At 40.1% G+C, this 20,712-nt stretch overlaps 1 protein-coding gene across 2 annotated transcripts in view; it reads left to right on the forward strand.

The window, feature by feature from the left end:
* The window catches only part of MACROD2 (mono-ADP ribosylhydrolase 2), an 840,242-nt gene that overhangs the window by 760,617 nt on the left and 58,913 nt on the right, over positions 1-20,712 (forward strand). The window contains exons 11-12 of one of the 2 annotated variants that reach the window (XM_065739549.1): positions 8,204-8,284; positions 20,550-20,612. In XM_065739549.1, coding sequence (XP_065595621.1) covers positions 8,204-8,284; positions 20,550-20,612 — 144 coding nt within the window. Of the gene's footprint in view, positions 1-8,200; positions 8,285-20,549; positions 20,613-20,712 lie in introns of both variants that reach the window. The other variant, XM_065739548.1, reaches the window with a different exon arrangement.

Genomic DNA, 20,712 nt, shown 5'->3' on the forward strand with positions numbered 1-20,712 from the left:
AATTCTGTCCATTACAGGCAACCTAGTAATTAATCAGCTGAGAAATACTTTGTCTGAACTAACTTTTACTCTTGGTGTGTTTGTAGGATCTCTTTGTGTTATTCCCTATGTTCCTACCTAATTTTAGTTGCTACTGGTATGCAAATTCAGCCTTCCCTATTCCATCCCTGGGTAGTTTTCTACACACGTCTTTGTGCTGTAGTCCCTTGGCCTTAATCATAGAATATACAAAGTCCAACTCCTGGCTCCACACAGAATTACCCAGACTTCAAACCCTATGTCTGAGAGCATTATCCAATTCTTATGATTCCAATGATTCTTATGCATGTGAGCCTTCTGCTTACATCCCGTCTTTCAGCACAACAGGATGGGTTGTTCTTCACTCATCATTTCCTGGACATCCTTCTTCAGCTCCTTTGGACATTCTGTCTAATAAGCAGGAAGCCTGAAGTCTTTAATCCATTCCCCGTCTTCCCAGCCTTCCCCTAAACTACTCAGTCATCTCATGTTTCTTGAAGTCTGACTTTTCATCTCTGGCTGTTTGCTACCGATTCTCCCATGTTTGAGAGTTGTAAATCAAGCAGGGTATTACTCCTCTTCATCTCTTCTAGAATTTGTGTTATGAATTTGTCACCGGAGCAGTCCAGGTGCTTCCAGTGCTATGTTGTCCTCACAGCAGGTTCCTCAAGGGTTATAATTTTGTATGAGTACAGAAGCATCCAGTCAGAAGACTTCTGCTAGCGTTTGATCAGAGCTTTGTCCACTTAATCTTCTCAATCAAGCTTTCTGTAACAGAATCCTACCACCATAACCTGCATTACTTTCTCTGCTGACCTTTGCATAGAGGCTTTTAATGCACATCTTCTGTTTCTTAAGAGATATCTGTGCAGTGAAGGATCTCCTTTTAGATGTAGTGTAGCTTTCCCTGCTCTTCTTCTGTGCCTCTCCTTCCTGATCACCTGTACCCATCTGTGGCAGTGCATGGGTGTGTACTACCTCTCAGGTCTCTGTGAGCCTGCTCCCATCATAGCCCAGTGAATGCTGTTTGTTGGAACTTCCAGTTATTTGCTTTGTGAAAGGATATGAAATCAGGAAGGGGAGCCACTTGGAAGAAGGCAGAGATATGCCAGCCAGAAAACAGAGGTAAAAGCTCTTGAAGCACTGGGTTGGCTGCTTAAACTGGCAAAATTGTCCTGAAGACAAATGGATTATGATGATTTATGCAACCAGTTAATTAGTTTAGAGATTATAAATTCTTTAATAACTGTGGATATGCATAAATGTGTAAACATGGATATACACAGATAGTTATGTGTTACTGTGATGGATTAACACATTCTTTTATGGCTTTCTGGACTGTTGGTTTTATTACATATAATTGTAATTACTTTTTGGTGTCAAGATTACTGGATAGGAACTTTTAGAGATTTTAATACAATTAGTGTGATTAATATAGTTGTACACATAAAAGTAGGAAAATGAAGACTGTCATTATACAACAAACATTTGCCAAAGATTACCCTCAGTTGAATTTTCAGTATTCATCTAACATTTCCAATTTCATTTTTTACAGTAATCATGGCATGTATGTTTCTGTAAGTCAATTACTTTGCATTTTTTCTCATGTTGCTTTTATGGAGATTATGCAAATTACATCATTTTTTAAAGCATTTAAAATTACACTTAAAAGGAAGTCTATTTCCACTCAGCAGCCAATCTTTTATTTCTTTTTTTTTTTTTTTTTCAAAATAAATAAATAAGTCTGTTTTATCCTTCATGAATTTAGGTGAAGCTACATAGATGCTCTGGGAAATGGTCACTGAATTAAGTTGTTTGAAGAAGGTATTTCCCTATATACCTGCCTCTTTGTGCACATGAGACAGATGAGATCACAGGTGTGTTGTAGGGTATGATGAACGTCAACTGCATGGACTTAGTTACTCTGTTCTGATTTTGAGATATTTTGGGAATCAGCACACTGACAGTCATCAGTCAATACCTATGTGACCAAAGGCAAATATAGTTTGTGTAGCTGCTCCAGAAGTGGTCAGGAGTTTTGTCATTTTGACCTGCTTGTGTACAGTTGTGCTTTCACCTGGCAGGTGGCTGTACCCCACCTGGCCTTTTGCTCACTCATCCTTCCCAGTGGGATGCGAGAGAGAATCATAAAAAAGAAAGAAAAAAAGGGTGGAACTCATTGATTGAGAGAAAAACAATTCACTTAGACGGAAGAGTGAAATAACAGTAATGACAATTTTAAATATACATATACGTAAAGCAAGCAAAGGCGGTGACAGAGCCTTTATTTGAGGTAGAGGCGCTACAGAAAGATAGAGATAAGGGGGATGAACTCACCCCTCCCGGCGACCGTTTAGGCTAAGGAATGCAGCCACCTCTCGTTCGAACACTGGCGCGGCGGAAGGAAGGGAGCCCGGGAGGGGGGAGGGGCAACCCGCGCAGGCTCTGAGTGTATCTGTGCTCCCGGAAGCACCGCCGGAAGCACCACCGAGAGGACAGGTGGACCTGGGCTCCTCCGCTCGGGTCACTCAGGTGCTCATTCACTGGTTCAGGCTGTGACCAGGCAATCCCACTACAATATATATTTAAAAACAAGTGATGCTCAGAGTGATTGCTCACCAATCACTGACTGATGCCCTGCTAGTTCCCAAGCAGCAGCAGCCCCCCTGGCCCATCTTCCCTCAGCTTTATAGTTTTGTCATGTGATGCCATATGGTACGGAATACCCCTTTGGCCCAGGTAGGTCAGCTGTCCTGGTTCTGCCCCCTCAGTCTCCCTCACTGGCAGGACAGTATGAGAAGCTTAGGAAACGAATTGTCCTTGGCTCAGTACAGCACTGCTCAGCAATAGCTAAACATCAGTGTGTTATCAACATTGTTTTTATCCTAAAGCCAAAATATAGCATCATTCCAGAAATGATGAAGAAAATCAACACTGTCCTAGCTGAAACTGAGACAGTATATGACCTTTTTAATGACTGTAGGATGCATTTTCAGAACTTGCAGATACATATCTAATTTCTATACTGAGGGGAGTTTCGATTTCTGTATTCAGATAGATTTCAGTTCGAAAGAGTTCAACTTTTCACAGTTCTGAGGTAAAAATAAAGTATCAACATCTAGTTGCCACTTCAAGTTATTAATTGAATAATCACTCTTTGTTTCACTTGATTTCGTGGGCCATGACTCTAGCAGATGGAATCAGCAGTTGGCACTAATATCGATGATCCTGTTTTGTTGAGCTGTCCATATCCCGTCTGCTTTGGGGTAATTTCCCCAGTTCTTATGCTTAAAAACAAACAAGTAAAAAAAACAGAAAAACTGAAATGCAAGAACTTTCAGATTCATGGAGAGCACATGTTGCAAACTGCATACGTGAGTAGGGCCTCTTTCAGAGATTCAGACATTCTGAATTTCACCTAAATCTCAGTGCCTACAATTTGTTGTTGGTTAGGTATTTTTGAAGGGCCAGTATCTAGCCAAAAGTAAACAGGGAGTAGCGCAGGGACTCAAATGAGATGTAGATTTGTTGCTGTACCAATTTCACTGTGAAGGATGTAGTAGAATAGTGCAGATTTTACAGAACCAGTCCTAATTAAAATCCAGTGACAAGAGATTGAGGGAAAAAGAAACTGATTTTGGTTTGGTGTCGATGAAGTCAATGGGAATATGTCCATTAGACACTGGATTAGAACTTGGGTACAGCTAAAGGTTATTCAGGAGTATGAAGTAACACATGACCAAATGTGTGTATTATTGAGTGATGAACACATTACGAATGTAATCTCTTTCTTGTGTTTCTACCACCACCCTGAAGTACAAACATCTCATTATTTGCAGAAAGCCTTCCTTTACGTGTTTTCTCTTCTAGATAAATAGTAAAATAATACTAATTGCATGTCTGCCAAGTCATCTCTATTAATATCTATGTTAATACTGTAAAATCAAACAGACATGAATGATCATTTTTGTGAGTTAATCACAAAATGGCACTGTATATTTTGGAAACTCTAGAATAAGAAAAATATTTAAAAGCTATAATAATGCAGTCTTAGTAAATATACATACTCAAGACCACTCTTCTAATGTCATTTAACTTGCAAAATTTTAACCCATCCATTTGTTATTTGGATGCTGTTTCTTGTTGCAGCTGCTAGCTTAACTGCACCATTTAAGTCAATGAGTTTGAATATTAATATATTTCATAGAGCTTGCTGTTAGAATGGCTTGAGCAGAAAGGACAGATTTAGTAATGCCATGTACAGACTTGTGCACTTCTAGGTCTCAGCTCTCCTTTGTGAGTAATATCCTACGTAAGCAAAGAGAATGAGCAGATGACCTAATAGCCTTGTCTTCCTTTTACTTCACTGTTCTAACAGTGCAGAGTCATGATGCTTAATGCTTCATGCTCCATTAAGGGAAGATTATTCTAAATTTTCACTTTTGAAGGACTTGGCTTTTATACCCATAGCTTCACATACCTACTCTTAGAAGCATGCAAAATAAGCCCTAATACTGCCATAATTAGATGCACAATTGCAGTGATTGCATCTGGAAATTACAGAAGCATGTGCTATTATGAGAAGCACAGTCCAGATATGCAATAATACTGCATTATTATGCACGTTCATAAGTTAATTCTCTTAACATAAAACCAAAACAAAACAAAAACCTCATGCAACAGTGTTTCAGTTCCAAAGATGTCTTCTCTTTTGCTTCACTCCCTGTATTGTAACAGGGCCTTTTGACCTCACCTGAGTCAGTGTTACCACCCAACTGTCCCATTTCTCATCTAATAGCTGTTCATATGCATTGCCCTGCTGGTTATGTCATTCTGTCCAAGTGCCCTACTTAGCCACCAATTTGTTACTCCAGAAGTCGCAGTCAGTTATAGGATGGCAGTCCAAACGATCTCATTGACACTGACAAGAAAATCCCAACTATAAACAATGCTGCATAAGTACTCTATTTTCCTTGTACGTTCCACTGTGTACACACTCACAGAAACTGGGATACTTTTTGCTTTGAAGGGGGACTGTCTCTTTTACTGAGAGGAAAATAGGAAACACTTGTACACAGCAAGACTTTGAAACTGTGAGGGAATTTTGAAATAGCTTACTTTGAGAGAGACTGTCAGGTTTAAGTGGTTTGTTGACCCTCTGAATTAGCCTACAAGTAGGGATGATGTCTCCCAGTGTTAGAGCTCAGAAAGCTGATTGCGATTAGAAAAGCTCTGAATATGATCGGTTCAGACACCTATGTAGGTCTTCTGTTTTTAAACAGAAATTGGCAAGCAGAATTCCGTAATATTTGGCTACTTGTTCTGAAAGACATATTACTTTAAAACAAAAAGGGTTAAAAGTTGTATTTTGACCACAGTGAAAGTCATTATTTTGAATTTTGAAGGCATCCATTTCTCTCTTTAAAATGAGGGAAAACTGTTTAAAAAAAGCAATGAAATTGCAATTGAAATCTAATTCTCCTAGGATAGCACTTCTGTATCCTTTAATGAACATTAAAAGGTTCTGCATAGAGTGCAGAAAGACCATTTATTTTGAGATGGTAACAGCTCTGGCTTCTCTCAATATCAATCTCCTCCCTTTCTGTCTTTGTGCCAACAATTAAGATGTTGGATATACTATCTAATGTGTTCAGATACTCCTGAAAGACCTGGCTCGACATTTGCACATAAGCTTGATTGACATTTGACTTCTGGGCTTGGAGGAAGCCTCACAATTTTGCTAGATGATAAAATTTTGTCATTGGCAGGGTGAGTGTTGACTGAAACACTTCTATTGATTCGGTCCCCTGATGTGAATCATTGTTAACCCAAAAAGGGAAAATAGCAGGTAGTGCAAAGTGGCATTAGAGCCAAAGAGACTATCTGTCGATGTCATCAATTCTCTTTTGCATTGAGTTTCTTGCTGAACATCATCATTGCTCCCGAGTAACTCCTGTGAAAGGTTGACAAAGTGTGTATTTCATGTTTTTTGCCTTTCTTTTTCCCCACAGTATTTCTTGTGGTTGCTTCTATATTCTTACCAGTCTAGAAAAAAATAGATCTTAGCACTTTGGTTTCATCAAAATACTGAAATTGAATCACAAACTCAGATGAACAAATGTGATGACACGAACATGGACCCCGTTAAGTGCTGTCAAGAAAGGTCTACTTCCTGATGGCAAGCTGAACATGGAAGTGTATTCTACACCATTTATTTACTGATTTACAGGCTCTTCGTGCTCTGAACTATATGGAATTGTATATACAGAAATTCTGTGCTAGGAGCAGTTTTTACAGACAGTTTGAGCTTTTGGGCCTAAAATATAGCGTCCACTCCTTAGAATTAAACGAGTGAAATTAAATTCAATTGTTCACATGCTGATCCCCGTTTTAGAATGCTTGCTTTTTGAGCAAGCTTCTTGTAAATTCTTGTCAGCTTCTAAGTCCATAGCTGCTCTTTTAGGACTTCTGTGCAGTAGAGAACCAAGGTTCCCAAGAAGGGAACAGAGTACGCTTCTGAGTAGCTTTCTGGGTTCCGTGTGGAGCCAATGGTTTGTCTCTCAAAACATAGCATTCCCTTTCACACCGCAAGTTCGCTTTTCACATCCTTATTTATTTTCATCCTTGTGTTTGGAAATGTTTAGCACTTTGATTCTGTATATGTGTAGGGTATTGAAGGGTAGTATCTCTTGCTATTATCAGAGCTGAGTCCTTTATGAAAAACTGCATCTTGTTGCTGAGAGCATTTTATGTATCCAGCAACATAGGCAGTAGATGATTGTGTGGGGTATGTATAACAGCAGAAGTGGGATTGTTCAGAACAGTAGGTAATTTATAATACACATGTAAATTCTGTTTCTTTTTTCTTGCTGTTGCTTTTTTTTTTTTCAAGTTGCTAATTGGCTAATTAATTTGAGGTGATTCTTACTTTCTGTCAGTATGGCAATAGGGCTAAATCAAGAGAGACCACGTGCATTCCTAAGTTTTCTGGTTATAAGTGTTCAGGATGGCTTTTCAGCATGCACGTAAAATCTATTTTCTTTAGGTTTCTCCCTCTCCCATGCCCTCAGCAGGCCACGAGGAACTAGGAAGTCTGGTGGAAAGTCAAATGACAAAAAGGCATTTTCCCATTGCTGCTGAATAAGTTCAGTATATGCAATGAATTGAGTTTTAAACATCTGCTATTCTCTGCTTTCAACCCAGAGTTTGGTAAAGCAACCATTTCAAGAATATTCTAGTTAGCGAGCCTTCTTTCATTAAATGTCTTAATCTACAAATATCTTTTATGGTTTATTTCCAGCTTGGCCTTCCTTCTGTGCTAATGGGCTTTCTGTGCTGCCAGCTTGTAGATAGATACAGGTCTATCTTAGCAAACAAACAGTAATTTTATGTTTATTTTAAGATGATTAAAAAAAACTCTGAAAATTTTGTATAAAGCCTCTGTATTTTTTAAATTAACTGTCTAATTTTAAGTGCTGTAACTTCAGACAGAGTAACTTCAAACTCTACAAATAGTAGAAATTTTGAACTTCAGTGTTTCACTTACTCTTTTACTCAGAAGGATTTTCTTTTGCTTCATCTTCCTGTTGCTTTCCGGCTAATGGTTTGGAAAGCTTTTCTTTTTTTTTCTTTTTTCTTTTTCTCTTTTTTCTCCAAACAGAACATTTCTATCTCATAAAACTTTCATTTCCTTAACTTTAATTCGCTATCAAACTTGATTCCCTGCCTCTCATTTCATTACCCATTTCAGTCAATATTCATTTGCTACTGTGTTATTATATTGAATGGAAAATTGAGCTGAGAGAGAATTATTTCTCCACAATTCCATAATACAGTTTAGTATATATTACATTAAAAACTACAGATTAAAAATTATGAAATTGTCTTTTCCTGAAGAGATTAAGAGCTTGTTAAGTTGTAGGTCATTTTAACCCGATCTTTATTCCCTGCTGTCGTGGGAAAGTTAGGTGAAGTCCAATCCAAGCTGGAAGATACTCCTTATGATCCTTTTCTAGCACATGATTTTAAAATTAATTTTCATAAGAGAAAAATAGCCATCAGGCACTGAAAGGAACACTCAGATAAAATGTGCTCACAGTTGTGTTGTTGTGTGTGGTAGAATTTGATACGATAACACCGTTTCAAAATAACATGTTTAATATTTTCTTTTTGTATTTTAAAGAAGGATTGGAACAAAAAGGCCAGACTCAGTCTCCCAGAAAGTGCAAAGCAGAGCAAGCTGAAGATCTGCAAGACAATGCTGAAGGTAGGTGGTCTGACTGCTTTTCAGAACCATTACTAAATTTTACGTCGGGGGGGGAAAGGTTGGTGCTGAATTCTTGAGAAAAAAATGGAGTACTTCTATTTAAGGATGTTATTTGCATGCACTTGGAAAGTTTCTTTTGGGCTCGGTCATGAGACTGTAATTCTTCTGGAGTATATTTCATCTCAAGGTAGAATTAGATTTACAAATGCAATTTTTACTGATTATTGCTGATATAAAACAGAAAAATATTCCTGTTCTATGTCTAACCTGTTCTGACTTTATTAATTATGTAATATAAAATGTAATGTTGCATGGTGTTTGTGTCACGCTTGTTGCTTACGCTTTCAAGTAAATCAACTACCCACAGCAATACGTAGAACAAGAAAATTCTTGCTTTCCTCCTCTACAAGAGAATTGTACTGTATCCCTTTCTACTCCACTTACGGTGTTTATGGCTTCAGATCTTATGCATTATACTACATATTTCCATGGTCAGAAGTCACAGATGCTTGCCATTATGCCTGTGTTGTTCTGAAAAGTGCTTTCCTGTGTTTGAGTCTTTCTGAGCGCAGTCTGCTTCTATCTAATATCGGATGAAAGTATCTTTTCCTAATGACATTGGGAGAGTTGCTAGAAGATGTTAACATCAAAGATGTAATTTTCAATGTAGGGTTTGACGTTGCTTATCTATTTATGGAAGAACAAAATGCCTAAATGCTAGAGAATTCCCCTTAGGTGAAATAGTTAAAAGGATGAACCTTAATCTTTAATCTGTGACAGTTCCTTATCATAGATTCTCTTTGACCTAATGTTCCTTAAGTGACACATCTCGTTCTGCACTTCAACCGGTGGCTCCATGTTCTTCATCATTTTGACCTTGTACTGTACTTTCAGCTCCTAAAATATTCTGACTAGGGTGTAGTGTGAGTCATAAAGAGCAGAAAAATACTAACATTATCACTTTTAAGTAATTGCTAGTAACATCTTGTCACTAACATTGTGACTGGCTGTTAATGGCAAGTACTTAAAGCAATAGCTGTCAGCGCCTGGAAGGTGTGGCGGGACCCAAGAAATCTCTTCCTGACTGGTCTTCTTCTCTTTCTTGTTGCACTAAACCCAACTGAAGTTTAAATACCAATGTATATTTGGATTAGAGAATTCTATTATGAGAAACCGCATGTTGATTTGTATGCAGGCTACATGGGGTGTGGGATCATGGTGTCATTTCCCGTATTCCATTATATATATATTGGAGTGTGACTAAAAGCCTTCATTGTATCAGTGTTCTGTAATAATAGGAGAGACTAAATAAATAAATAAACGTAAGCTTTTTTCTCCATTGGCAAATGAGCTGATGTTGTTCCACTGTTTCCTTGTTCACTGAATTCCGACTCCTAGTTTGCTATTCCTGCCAGTGTTTTCCTGGTGACCTAGAGTTCACTTTGTAGAGTACAAACAAATGCATTGGAAGGATGAAGTAAATAGCATGGCAATAGAATGATTGCATTACCCTCGAGCTGTAAAATGTCTGAACTCCTTGAATTTGATGCCGTACAGTAGATTTTTGCTGATGCAGAGTTGAGGCCTGTAACACATAATCACTGCTGCAGAATTTAATCTGGCTGGTGACAGACTCTTCTCCTTAGGCAGAAGTCAGGCCTGTAATGTTTAGGAGTGAAAGCTTCAATTTAGACTTGAAAGCTGTGTTAGGGGGAAAAAAAAATGTAATTAGTGTTTGTTGAGAGGGGAGAAACCGGAATCAGGTTTCAGCAGAATTACCTGTGCCTCTATTTTGAAGAATTGCTCCAGACACTGAATTCCTGTAAAGTTGCAGAGTGGCCTGAGTCTAGTGTAACACACCTGTGAGTTATTTCCATTTAAGTAAATAGGATTTGCACGCTTTTGTCTGGGAATATAATTTTATTTCTGTCATTCTAATTATTAGCTGCTGGTTTTGGCTAATTAAATGAATTGTTGTTGTGGAGCTTTGAAGATTAAGAAGGTTGTGGATGTGTGGCATGAACCAGACTGTATGACCATGCGTCTGAGTGATTTTGGTTAAACAGGTAGGATTTGGCTTCCTTTCCAAGAATCTGCCTTTATTATTTTATTGTATTTTGGGAGATAAAAAAAGGATTTTTGCCTAGCTAGTATGTATAAGCAGTCTCAAAACTCAGTAAAGCCAATCTCTGTCTGGGGCCGACTTTGTTGAATTTTCTTCATGGTGAAACTGAAGTACTTTGTGCTCAGTGTTTCAACCTTCAGGTAGTTCCCATGCTTTACGTACCTGAAATTAAAAAGAAAAAAGAAAAGCTTTTAGCAATAAAAGCTAGTCCAAAGCAACTTACATTTAGCACAAGATATTATTTCTCCTTGGTGCCATGACTAGGTATAAAATATTTAACAAATACACACTGAGACCCAGGGAGAACTAGGTATTTTTTCCTCTCCATAGCTGCCAGTGTCCCTTTAGACCAAAGGTGGGAATACAGCTTGCCGTTTTCGCTGCCTCCTGCCACGCGTGCCCTCATGTCATCCTGTAGAAACTATTCCATTAAGTTCAGTAATATTCCTACAGTGCTGTTTTTCCACAGCACGCCAAACTTGTTCATTGGCTAGAGGTAACAGAGCAAAACCTTTTCAGTGCATTTTAAAATCTCCACAGAAGATCAGAGCAAGTAGGCTCCTTTATTTCTGCCCTCTCCGCAATCAAGGGAAGTCGATCAAGTGGCTGTAGGTAAGGGGCTTGTTTTGCAGTAAGCTAAGATAAACGCTTGACATGCTAATGAAAGCAGTTTTGTACAGAACCTCTAAAGTATTACTGGTGTCTGTTATTATGCTATTATGTATATTGTTCTCTGCTTTCAGTCTGTTGATAGTGAAAATGAAGTATGAACTGCATAGCAGATTCTCCTGACACTTGTTGTGTTCAGGAGCTTATCATTCTGGTGTGGGTTATTGTCTGGATACACGGGGAAAAATTAACATGCAACATACCTGCAACATTTCAGGTCTTAAGTGTGCAAATGCGCAGTGTTAGTTATTTCTTTATGTATTTTCCCTGCGTCATGCTGAGTGGGAAAAATAAGCCATGGCAGTTTTCCCTTTCCCTGGGTCAGATGCGCTTGGTAAACTTTGAGGTGAGAAGAAAACTTCTGGTACTAAGGAAAATTCAGCGTGTCTTAAGTAACTTCATTAACACAATCATAAAGTAATGGTATAGGCAAAATGAGGATAAACAGCATTTTTAGCCATGAGGTGGCACAAATGCCAAAGGTCATGTTTTCAGCCTTCTGATCTCCAGCAAGTAACATCAGACTCTCTTTAAAGAAGCCTGATGAATTTCAAGTTGTTCCTTACTTCTCTTTATCTCTGCTAATGGCCTCCTATGTGGGCTGAATAATGACATGCACGCTGTAGATTTTCTTGATGCTGAGAAAAGCAAAACTGTTTGCCCTTTTGTTTCTTTCTGGATTTCTCAGTGAGATATGAAAGGGAGCCTGACCAAGAGCTGCCCCATCTATTCCCTCCATGGTCTGCAGGTGACCAGTATTGTATCAGAGATGACTAACGCAGCCAATAATAGCAGCATAAATGCCTGATCTTTCTCCTCTTCCAGGAGGAAAATAATCAATCTGTGCATTAAAATCCATTTCTGTGCCTTCCCAAGGTCAGGATCCTGCCTGTTCACCTTTGAGGGGTGTGAAGACAGAGCTGTAGCTCTGCAAGTTATCTCACTCCAGCTTTTCTTCTGAGCTTCTCCAAGAATGAAGTGCTAGGTTCTTCCTGGTAGATTGATAGGCTGCTGGTCTCTCATGATCCCCTTATCTGAGATCCAGTGTATGTGTGAGGTGCTAGTGCACTGGAGTTGCTCATCTGGGATGAACTTTGTCTGCTTTCTGTTCACCTGGTTGGAAGGAGGATGGTTTGATGGATAAGCCAGGCCAGGAAGGTCAAAAGAAACACAAATCACCTTGAAGACAGTTTGTAGAGTTGGTTCCTTTGCCTGATAGGGGCATTGTGCAACTGACCTCTTAGCTTTCAAGGGCAGTGTTGAGTTTCTGAAATACTGTTCATCTGTGTTGGGACTCGAGGCTCGTTAGCAAGATCTCATGTTGCTCTGAATCGGTTGTGCTGTGTCTACAGGAAAAGTCACCCATCTTATTTGAATATGCAGTAGAAATGAGGCCAAGTAGAGGTGCATCTTACCACAGCAGCACTGTGGTTCAGCAGTTTGTGGCCATTAAGAAGGGTGCTCACCCAGAGGGAAACACCCTCGCTCCTCATCCCTTTTCCAAGAAAGATTTTTCCATTGACAAAAAATACGTAGTCTTGGGACTAACAAATAAAACTAATTTTTCATCTTAATTCTTTAGTTGCAACATTAATATAAGACTTCTCCTTCCTTCTTCTCCCTTACAGTATGATTTTTGCAGCTTTGCTGCTCACTGCCTGGCTCCATAGAGAGGAGGATGTAATATGTACAGTGGCAAAAGTCATAGAATCATTAAGGTTGTAAAAAAACCCACTCAGATAATCTTTTCTGAGCCCAACCCAACTCCACCATGTCTTCCAGCCATGTCCTTCAGTGCCACATTTCTACAGTTCTTGAACGCCTCCAGGGACAGTGACCCCACCATCTCTCTGGGCAGCCTGTGTCTCTGCCTCTCACCACTCTTTCAGAGAAGAAATGTTTCTTAATATCCAACCTGATAAGTTGCTAAAGTCAGCAGTGCTGCAGCTATTGCTTCTTCCCTGGGGTTGTAGTGTACGTACATCATCTGCGGTGTGTTACCACTGCACAGCAATGTTTAAAGCATCTTTCCCTTATGGTCTTTATACTGCTGTGCAGGCCTGATTGACAGTTCCTTTAAGGTATGGATTAATATTAACCAGGTATGACCATTTAAGTTTTAAAATTGTCCTTGATTTATAGCAAACAATTCTTTTATCTTTGAGGAATTATAGCTATGTTTCTTCCTTGCATCCCACAGGGCAGTAATATTCTTCGATAAATTTCTACCCAACTACTAAATTCATAAGTTCATAAGGTTGGAAAGGACCTATAAGATCATCTAGTCCAACCATCCTCCTATCACTATCTCTACCCAACTACTAAATTAAGTCCTTTAGCACCTCATCTAAACGCTTCTTGAACAGCGCTAGGGATGGTGCCTCAACCACCTCCCTAGGCAGGCCATTCCAGTGCCTGACCACTCTTTCAGAAAAGAAATGCTTCCTCAGGTCTAATCTAAATCTTCCCAGGCGCAACTTGTGGCCATTCCCTCTCGTCCTGTCTTCTGCTCTACTCATACTGAAAATGAACATCTAGACACATAATTATGCTTCAGAAACACACTCTCTTGTTCACTGTTGAAGTGCTACTTCTTATTAAGGTAGCTTAGAAGTTACTGCATTCCTTTTACCACCAAACTAAACACTTAAATAAAATTTCACATTCAGATAAAGTACAAAATTCCCTGTGAAGCATACGTATCAAACATGTCTGTAAAATGTTTCACCTTCATATAGATTGGTTATATTTAAAGTGATGCCATTAACCCCTATCCACTCGGGCTGATAGCTCCTTTTTTCACAACTGTTTTGAAGTCTGCCATCTGTCTTGACTGATTACAGCTCTCAGAATATCAGGTGATCACTTTTCACTTACCTAGGGGAAAAACAGGATGTTATCTGTATGTTTATTTGTTATTTGCTCTCTGAGCAAACCCTTCTTAGGAGATTCTTTTAATTGCTGGAGAGGCTACTGCTGTTTCATTAGATTGTCATGCAGTGGTCACACACGGCAGCTTTGAAAATGCAGCTCATTTTGGCCTCCACAGGTGACACGCTGTCCAGTTGTTTCAACCACTCACTTGTTGGGGTTTCTTTTAGCAGCCGACTGCATGTGTATGTGAACTGTAGCAGGTAAACAGGTGCAATTCCTTTCTCATTTCTAACCTCTAAATGAATAACAGTGAAGTGTTGTGGTTGTTCAGACCCAGCACAGAAGGCACAATCAGGTCCTTAATTCTGAAATGCTAATGCAAAATAGTAACATTGCCTGTTGTGGTTCATGTTTTATGCCATCTTAGCAAACGTGGTCTCCTGCGTGGCTTCCCTGCCCAGTTCTTCACTGTGCTACGTTCCTCCATCTCATGATCTGAGGAACAGTATGCACAGTATTGAAATAGCTTTTATTTTATATCTTTCCTGTTGCTCAGAGGAGAAGCTGTGCCACAGTCCTTCATTCTCCTGGGTGCACCAAGAAAATGAGAATTAACAGTGAATGGACATAGTAATGTTAAATGTTATGGTCATATTGTGCACCTTCATGTATTTTTGTCTTAGCTACGGCTACATGGAGGGCTGGGACTCAGCCTCCTCTGCTCTTTGTGTGCTGCTTCTCTACTTGCTCCTCAGTTAGCATCAAATCACACAGGCAGTTTCTGTCCAGCTTTTTACACTAGGGTAGCAGTATATACATGCTTGCACATCACCATATGTGTATTTTTTGCATCAAAATGCAAATTTCATCTTTGTGCTTTGTATGGGCTTTGTACGATGTCCATACTCTGGTTCCTCTGGAGAGCTCAGGCTCCCAGGAAATATCTGTTTTTGTTTGCTTTGTACAGACACTTGCAGATTGCTCAGAAATAGTGATGGTTGGCATTTCAGGCAATGAAATTTTAGGTAATTTCTTGCCTGGTACCTGTTCTGCAAAAAAAATTATATCCAGAAAAAAACAAAACAAAACAAAAACCTTGCACAGTGTTCCCAGCAATGTTATGAATTGGGATAAATCTGAGTGCAAGCAAAGCACTTCACTTGGCACTGAAGCTGTTGGCCCACATGTTGTCCCCTGGTCCTTCCCTGTGCTGGGAGATGTACCATGGTGCTGAGTTACTTGCCTTGTGATCCACAGAGGACAAAGTGAGGGAAACATCCTGCAACTGCAGTGGGCTTTAGCTTAGGCTCCCATACTCTTGCTCAGGGTGCTAAATAATGAAATACAATAGTGTTATTTTAAACCTCTGAGATAATCCCCGCGAGCTGCAGTTCTCATTCTTTTCCCACACTCCCTGACAATACTTGACAAAAATGCCACTTGGAAATAAGAACGTGTTATTTATTACACTGACAACTTGGTGAGGCTCGGTGTGCTGATGGCAGAGCATTCAGGACTGCATCTGCAGTGAGGTAATCGTTGAAACAACAAGAGGGGAGGGGGAAAGCAAGTATCATAACTCCATTAACAGTTACTGCCAATGATAATTCTTCACTCACCCTTCTTTAAATTTGCCCTAAAGAGGTTCTATGTGAGTCGTGTTTAAAACTGACTTAAAAATCATGGTTTAATTAAAATTCAAACCGGAAATGTTTGGTAACCTCAGGCCCCCACCCTAACGATTCATTCTCATGCATTTAGAGTTCTACCATGGTGGCACTTGTGTTTGTGTGCTGTTTGTTTTTATGTCTGATATTGTTTTGCCACTGGAACAGTCTGGCAGTGGTTGCCAGCTGTGTGATCTTGAGTATAGATCTGGATCCATGTGTGTTTTCTTCACACATAATAGGAGTTTGTTGATGTCAGCAGGTCTGCTCATGGGTAGAATGCAACAGCTCTAAGATCAAGGCCTATATTTTTATTTTTCTCATTAATTAGTGTCCCTATTATTCCGGAATAACCTTCACATCATTAGTGCAATTACCATGGCAATGTTTTCGTGCTGTAAAAAAGACAATTCAGAACTGTGACATCTTTTATCTGCCAGATCTTGGTTTGCATTTGTCACAGAAGCGTGGCCCTGCTTTGAGAGAAATTTTGAGGCCAGATCATGAGAGATTTGTGTGGTTGCAAAGCAAGAGCCATGTGAGGATATAACACGGTCAGAGCTAGTGCTTAGGATTGTGGTGCATACACAGATATGTGTGGGAAGGACAGACAAATTATGACTCTCAGGTGTTTACCCTCTATATCAGCTATTTCCACTCCAGAAAGGAGGAGGAGGTGTTCTGATAGAGCCTTACTCTGAGCGTAGACACACAGTGGTATGTACAAGGAATTTCTTCCTAGTGAAAAAAACTTTACTATTAGTAATTTGCATGTTGGAGGGGTAGAAGTAGACTGGTTGGGCAGAATTTCCTCCTTTGACTATGTTTTCTGCAATTCTGTTTTCTCCTGGAAGGTGTGTTTTTGTACCAGTTTTTGAGACATGGACATTAACCTTAGCTCTGAAAACATCACTGACTACTTATGAAGAAAGGGACTGCTGAGGAGGAGTAGGTGTATGAGAATCTGGTGCTCATTCATCTCTGAAATGGGAAGGGCCAAGAGGCTGGCAGACTATTAATATTTTTGACTTGCCGTGTTTGTCGCAAGAACAGTGAGGGATGTAAAAAGCCATGTGCCTCCAGGCTCTGGCAGAGTAAATGGGAAGAATAGTAAAACCTGCTCCCGGTCTGCTGCTGAGAGCTTGACCCCTGGACATTAATAGGGTTCTTGTCTCAGCCTTCTCCCATATGACTGCTGGCTTATTATTTGTCATATCATCTGCTTTGTTTTGGGGCTGTTTCTGCGGCTGGCACAGCACCATGCATGCTAAGTACCTCTCCTTAACATAAAACAAGCAGACACTCACAGAGTATCCAGTTTTCTAGCTTAGTTAGAAATGCTGCCTGCTTTGCCAACTTTTACTGAATGTGCTGACTGGTCACTGCTTGGCTTGTTTGCTACTAGATATAAATAATTATATATACTGTTTGGGGGAAATTTCCTTGCCAATCCCAAAGAAAAAGGCCAAGAGGGGTGAACAAGCTCCTACCATGCAATAGTCAGCTTGGCAGGGGAAAGGAAAATATATGGCCAGGAGTAGGTATTTTAGTGTCTGATGTGCTTATTTGGTTTGTATCATGCTACTGTAATCCTCAAAACTCATGTTTTTTCATCTGACTGCCATTCAGGGGGAAAGAAACAGATGTTCCCATTTGTCTTTTCATGTGGCTCAAAATCACTTACATTTGCTGTCCTAAAATGACACGATATGTCATTCACCACTTTCTCCGTCTCCTTTGGAGTGAGTGACAGATTGCTGTTCAATTACTAGTACAATGGAAAAGCAGATATTGTGGGGACAGTTTTCACCTAAAGGAAATGCAATTGCCAGTTGCTGCAGTAGTGGAAAGAGAAGGATGGCAGACACTATGAAAGCCAGCCAGTGGAAAAGACGTCTTTAGTATTAATAATGTCATGAGGAAGGCTCAAGGGAAATGTACTGGGTCTGACTTTCCTGCCTGGAGAAAAGGAGAACAGGGGCGAATAAAACTACGGTGGAGAACTGGCTTGCTTGCCTCCTAAAATATATTTTCAGCTTTTTGACTTGAGCGTGTGCTACTTAAAACCTTCCCATTTGCTCTGCATCCAGTTCCAGTGGAGAGCAGTAATGACATAAATGCCCTTCATCTGTAGAAGACACTCAGTGAGAGACTCCTCAGAAAGGTTTGTGGAAAAAATGGAAAAAACTGTTTGTCAGACACTTTGGGATTAGCCACTTTTCCACCCAATAGTTTGCTTTCTTAGCGGTGTGTTCTTACTCCACTTCCTCCTTTCTCCACAGATGAAGAGGTTAGGCCAAGCAGAGCTTAACCTTTTGCTCTGCAGGTCACTCACTTCAGAATCACTCACCCACTCTTAACTGTAGTGTTTCCTCTCCTCTAATTCCACTTTGCAGGCACAACACATACTTTCACTATGCTGATCAAAATTAATTCTCTTGTCACAGTCCAGTCAGTCTTCTGGGCTGGGTCAGAGTACAAGAGGTGAAACTCCTGCTTCAAGTCCTTCACATTTTGGGTTTGTTTTTTTTTCTCAAAAGGAACGAAATGAAATGTTAGGTGGAAAACATGTTAAGAATCTAATACACGGTGCTGTAATTATCTTTCCATTATTCTAGTTTTAAACAGTGTATCTCCAGTGAAATAATAACCTCAAGATTGGCAGCATGTTCTAATGAATATGTGCATTGTCTGTTAATCTGATGAAGCAGGTCTTTTAAAACTTCTTTAGAGATTCGAGTTTGGTTCGAGACAGAAACTTCAAAATAAGATGTAGCCCTTTGGAAATATCTGTGAACAAATCCCCCAGATACCTGACTTTAGCCAAATAACTCACGGTTATAGTCACTGTAATAGATGCAGCAACAAGTGTCACCTAGGAATGTTGTTTTTCATTGTGAATGCAGTAAGGCAATTGCTGAAATGACTTCCAGTGATATATCCGCAGCTACTATTTTTGTCTGACATGCTTTTCCTGAATATGAAGTCCTTCTGTGCAGAGCAAAACATATTGCGCTTGGCCATAATGAAATCCTTCATATTTTGTCACCGCTTGTTTAACAGTGATGCAATATTCTCCTTGGATCTGACTTAATGGTAAAGATTTTTCAAGTGTCAGTGTGCTGTTGTGTTACAGTATTGTCTCGAACATACTGTTCCTTTCCACAGCTTCTGAGCTAGACAACTTTATCCCTCTGAAACACAGCCTGGTGACATTAAGAATTTTTTCCTTGTTTATTAATTGTATGTTGTAAAGCATGCAAAGTCCCAAACCCACGTTGTAAAAGGAGAATGGGGAGAGAAGAGTTTGTCTTCTGGCACGGCTAACTTTCTGGTCTGCATCAGACCCTGCATTGCGTGTGGACAGGGTGATTTAAAGGGAGGGAGAGAAAAACCGCAGCTGGTTTTGTCAAGCCATTTTGGTCATCCATGAAATGCAATTTTTTACGGGTTAAAGCTCACTAACGTCCTAAGAAATCGCTATAGCCAGCCAGCAATTGCAGCTGGTTACAGTCGGTGTGGGGAGCAGCAGGCAGGCAGGCAGGCATGAGACCGAGTGCTGGGGTGCTACTCCATCTCCTTGCTCTATCTCTTTGCTCCATCTCCTCACTCCAACCCACCTCTGAGAGCTGCTTCATGTGAGCCTGTGGGGACTGCTTCTCCACGAGTCCCATCTGCTGGATGCCTCATGTATTGCCTGCTGAAGAGCGCAAGCATCGTACCTCAGCTTCTAAGTATGAGCTGAGTGCTGCTTGATGCCAGGAGATATGTGTTTGCTGCTGAAACACATGCACTCCCTCAGTTTTTCTCCCATCCACCTAATTGCATTTGGACTAGTGCTCTTCAGCAGACTCTGTGTTAAGTAAAAGCAAGGTGGCAGCACAAAGAGCTTCAACTGTGTTGCTTTAGAGAAGCTAGAATCAGAAAAACCCAGGAGCCACAGCAAAAAATATATGTATCATTATCAAGCCATTTACAGGCCTGGGAATGAATTTCCTTCCTCCCAGTGTGCGTGCTCAGCAGTCATTTTATTAGTCATTTTTCAAATGCTTCATCAAGGCTGGAGCTCAGCTGCCATGCTGGAAGAGAGGCAGCACAGCCATCGCATCTGAGCCAGCTCATTGCATGGCAGCCTCTAATGTTGTTAGGAAACTAAAAGAGTGTTCTCCATCGCTGAAAATACAGATTTCCTGATATATTTCTAATTGGGCCAAGCAAAGGTTAAGGGAGCTTGATGTGATGTCCATGGACCAGTTGCGCGGTTGGGTACCTGCCTTCAGAAAGGGAGCGGGTGGGAAGGAAGTGGGTAATGAATGTGAATGCAAAGTAGTGGAGAAAATTGAGAGTGAATGTGAATGTAAAAAGGGGGGAAAATGCATTAAATCCTAGCGATCTATCTGTGCTTTATTTTGCTCTCTCCATTACAGTTGTTTGTGATGCATCTTTCTACTTTTATGTTAAGTGGCGTTGAGCATTTTGCTTTAATATAGAATTCAGGCAGTTCTGCCTCTCCTCTTCTTACCTTCCATAGCTCTGTAAGTGGGTTCTGCAATCTGAAACACAGCCACTTCAAGGCTCTTGTGGAAATGTTACTGGAGGAAAATAATCCCAAGAACAACAACAAAAAATCTTTAGAAAATGAACAGACTCATATCGAGCAACATTTTTATCTACTGTAAACAGTGTTTAGGGAAAGATCTATTTTTTTGGCATATGGATATTTCTGATATGACTCCTAAAGTAATAATATGTGAGTAACCTCCCTTCCCAGCTGGAAATATGATGGTTTTAAATGTTGCCATTTGTTCAGTTTGCATCTTTCCCCTTCTGTTGCGGGGCCTTGTTGTAAATGGGCAGTTTGTGCTGTGGTGGTGAGAATTAGTAGTGCTGCAAAGACACATCATAACGAATTGTGTGGTCTTCCCAATAGGTGGTAACAGCACAGAGGAGAGGCAAAACATTGAAGAAACCGAAGGCCCAAGCCAGGAAGCAGGTAAGAGCCCAGGTCCTTGAAGGGCTTTTGGTTTTGTCCACATTGGTGAACAACAGCCCTAGTCAATGCTGTTGAAGGAAAATGTTTGTACATTTTCAGC

This window comes from Cyrtonyx montezumae, unplaced genomic scaffold (assembly GCF_038088225.1).
Source record: "Cyrtonyx montezumae isolate F1298 unplaced genomic scaffold, pur_monq_1.0 scaffold_24, whole genome shotgun sequence".
In the NCBI taxonomy this organism is placed as follows: Eukaryota; Metazoa; Chordata; class Aves; order Galliformes; family Odontophoridae; genus Cyrtonyx; species Cyrtonyx montezumae.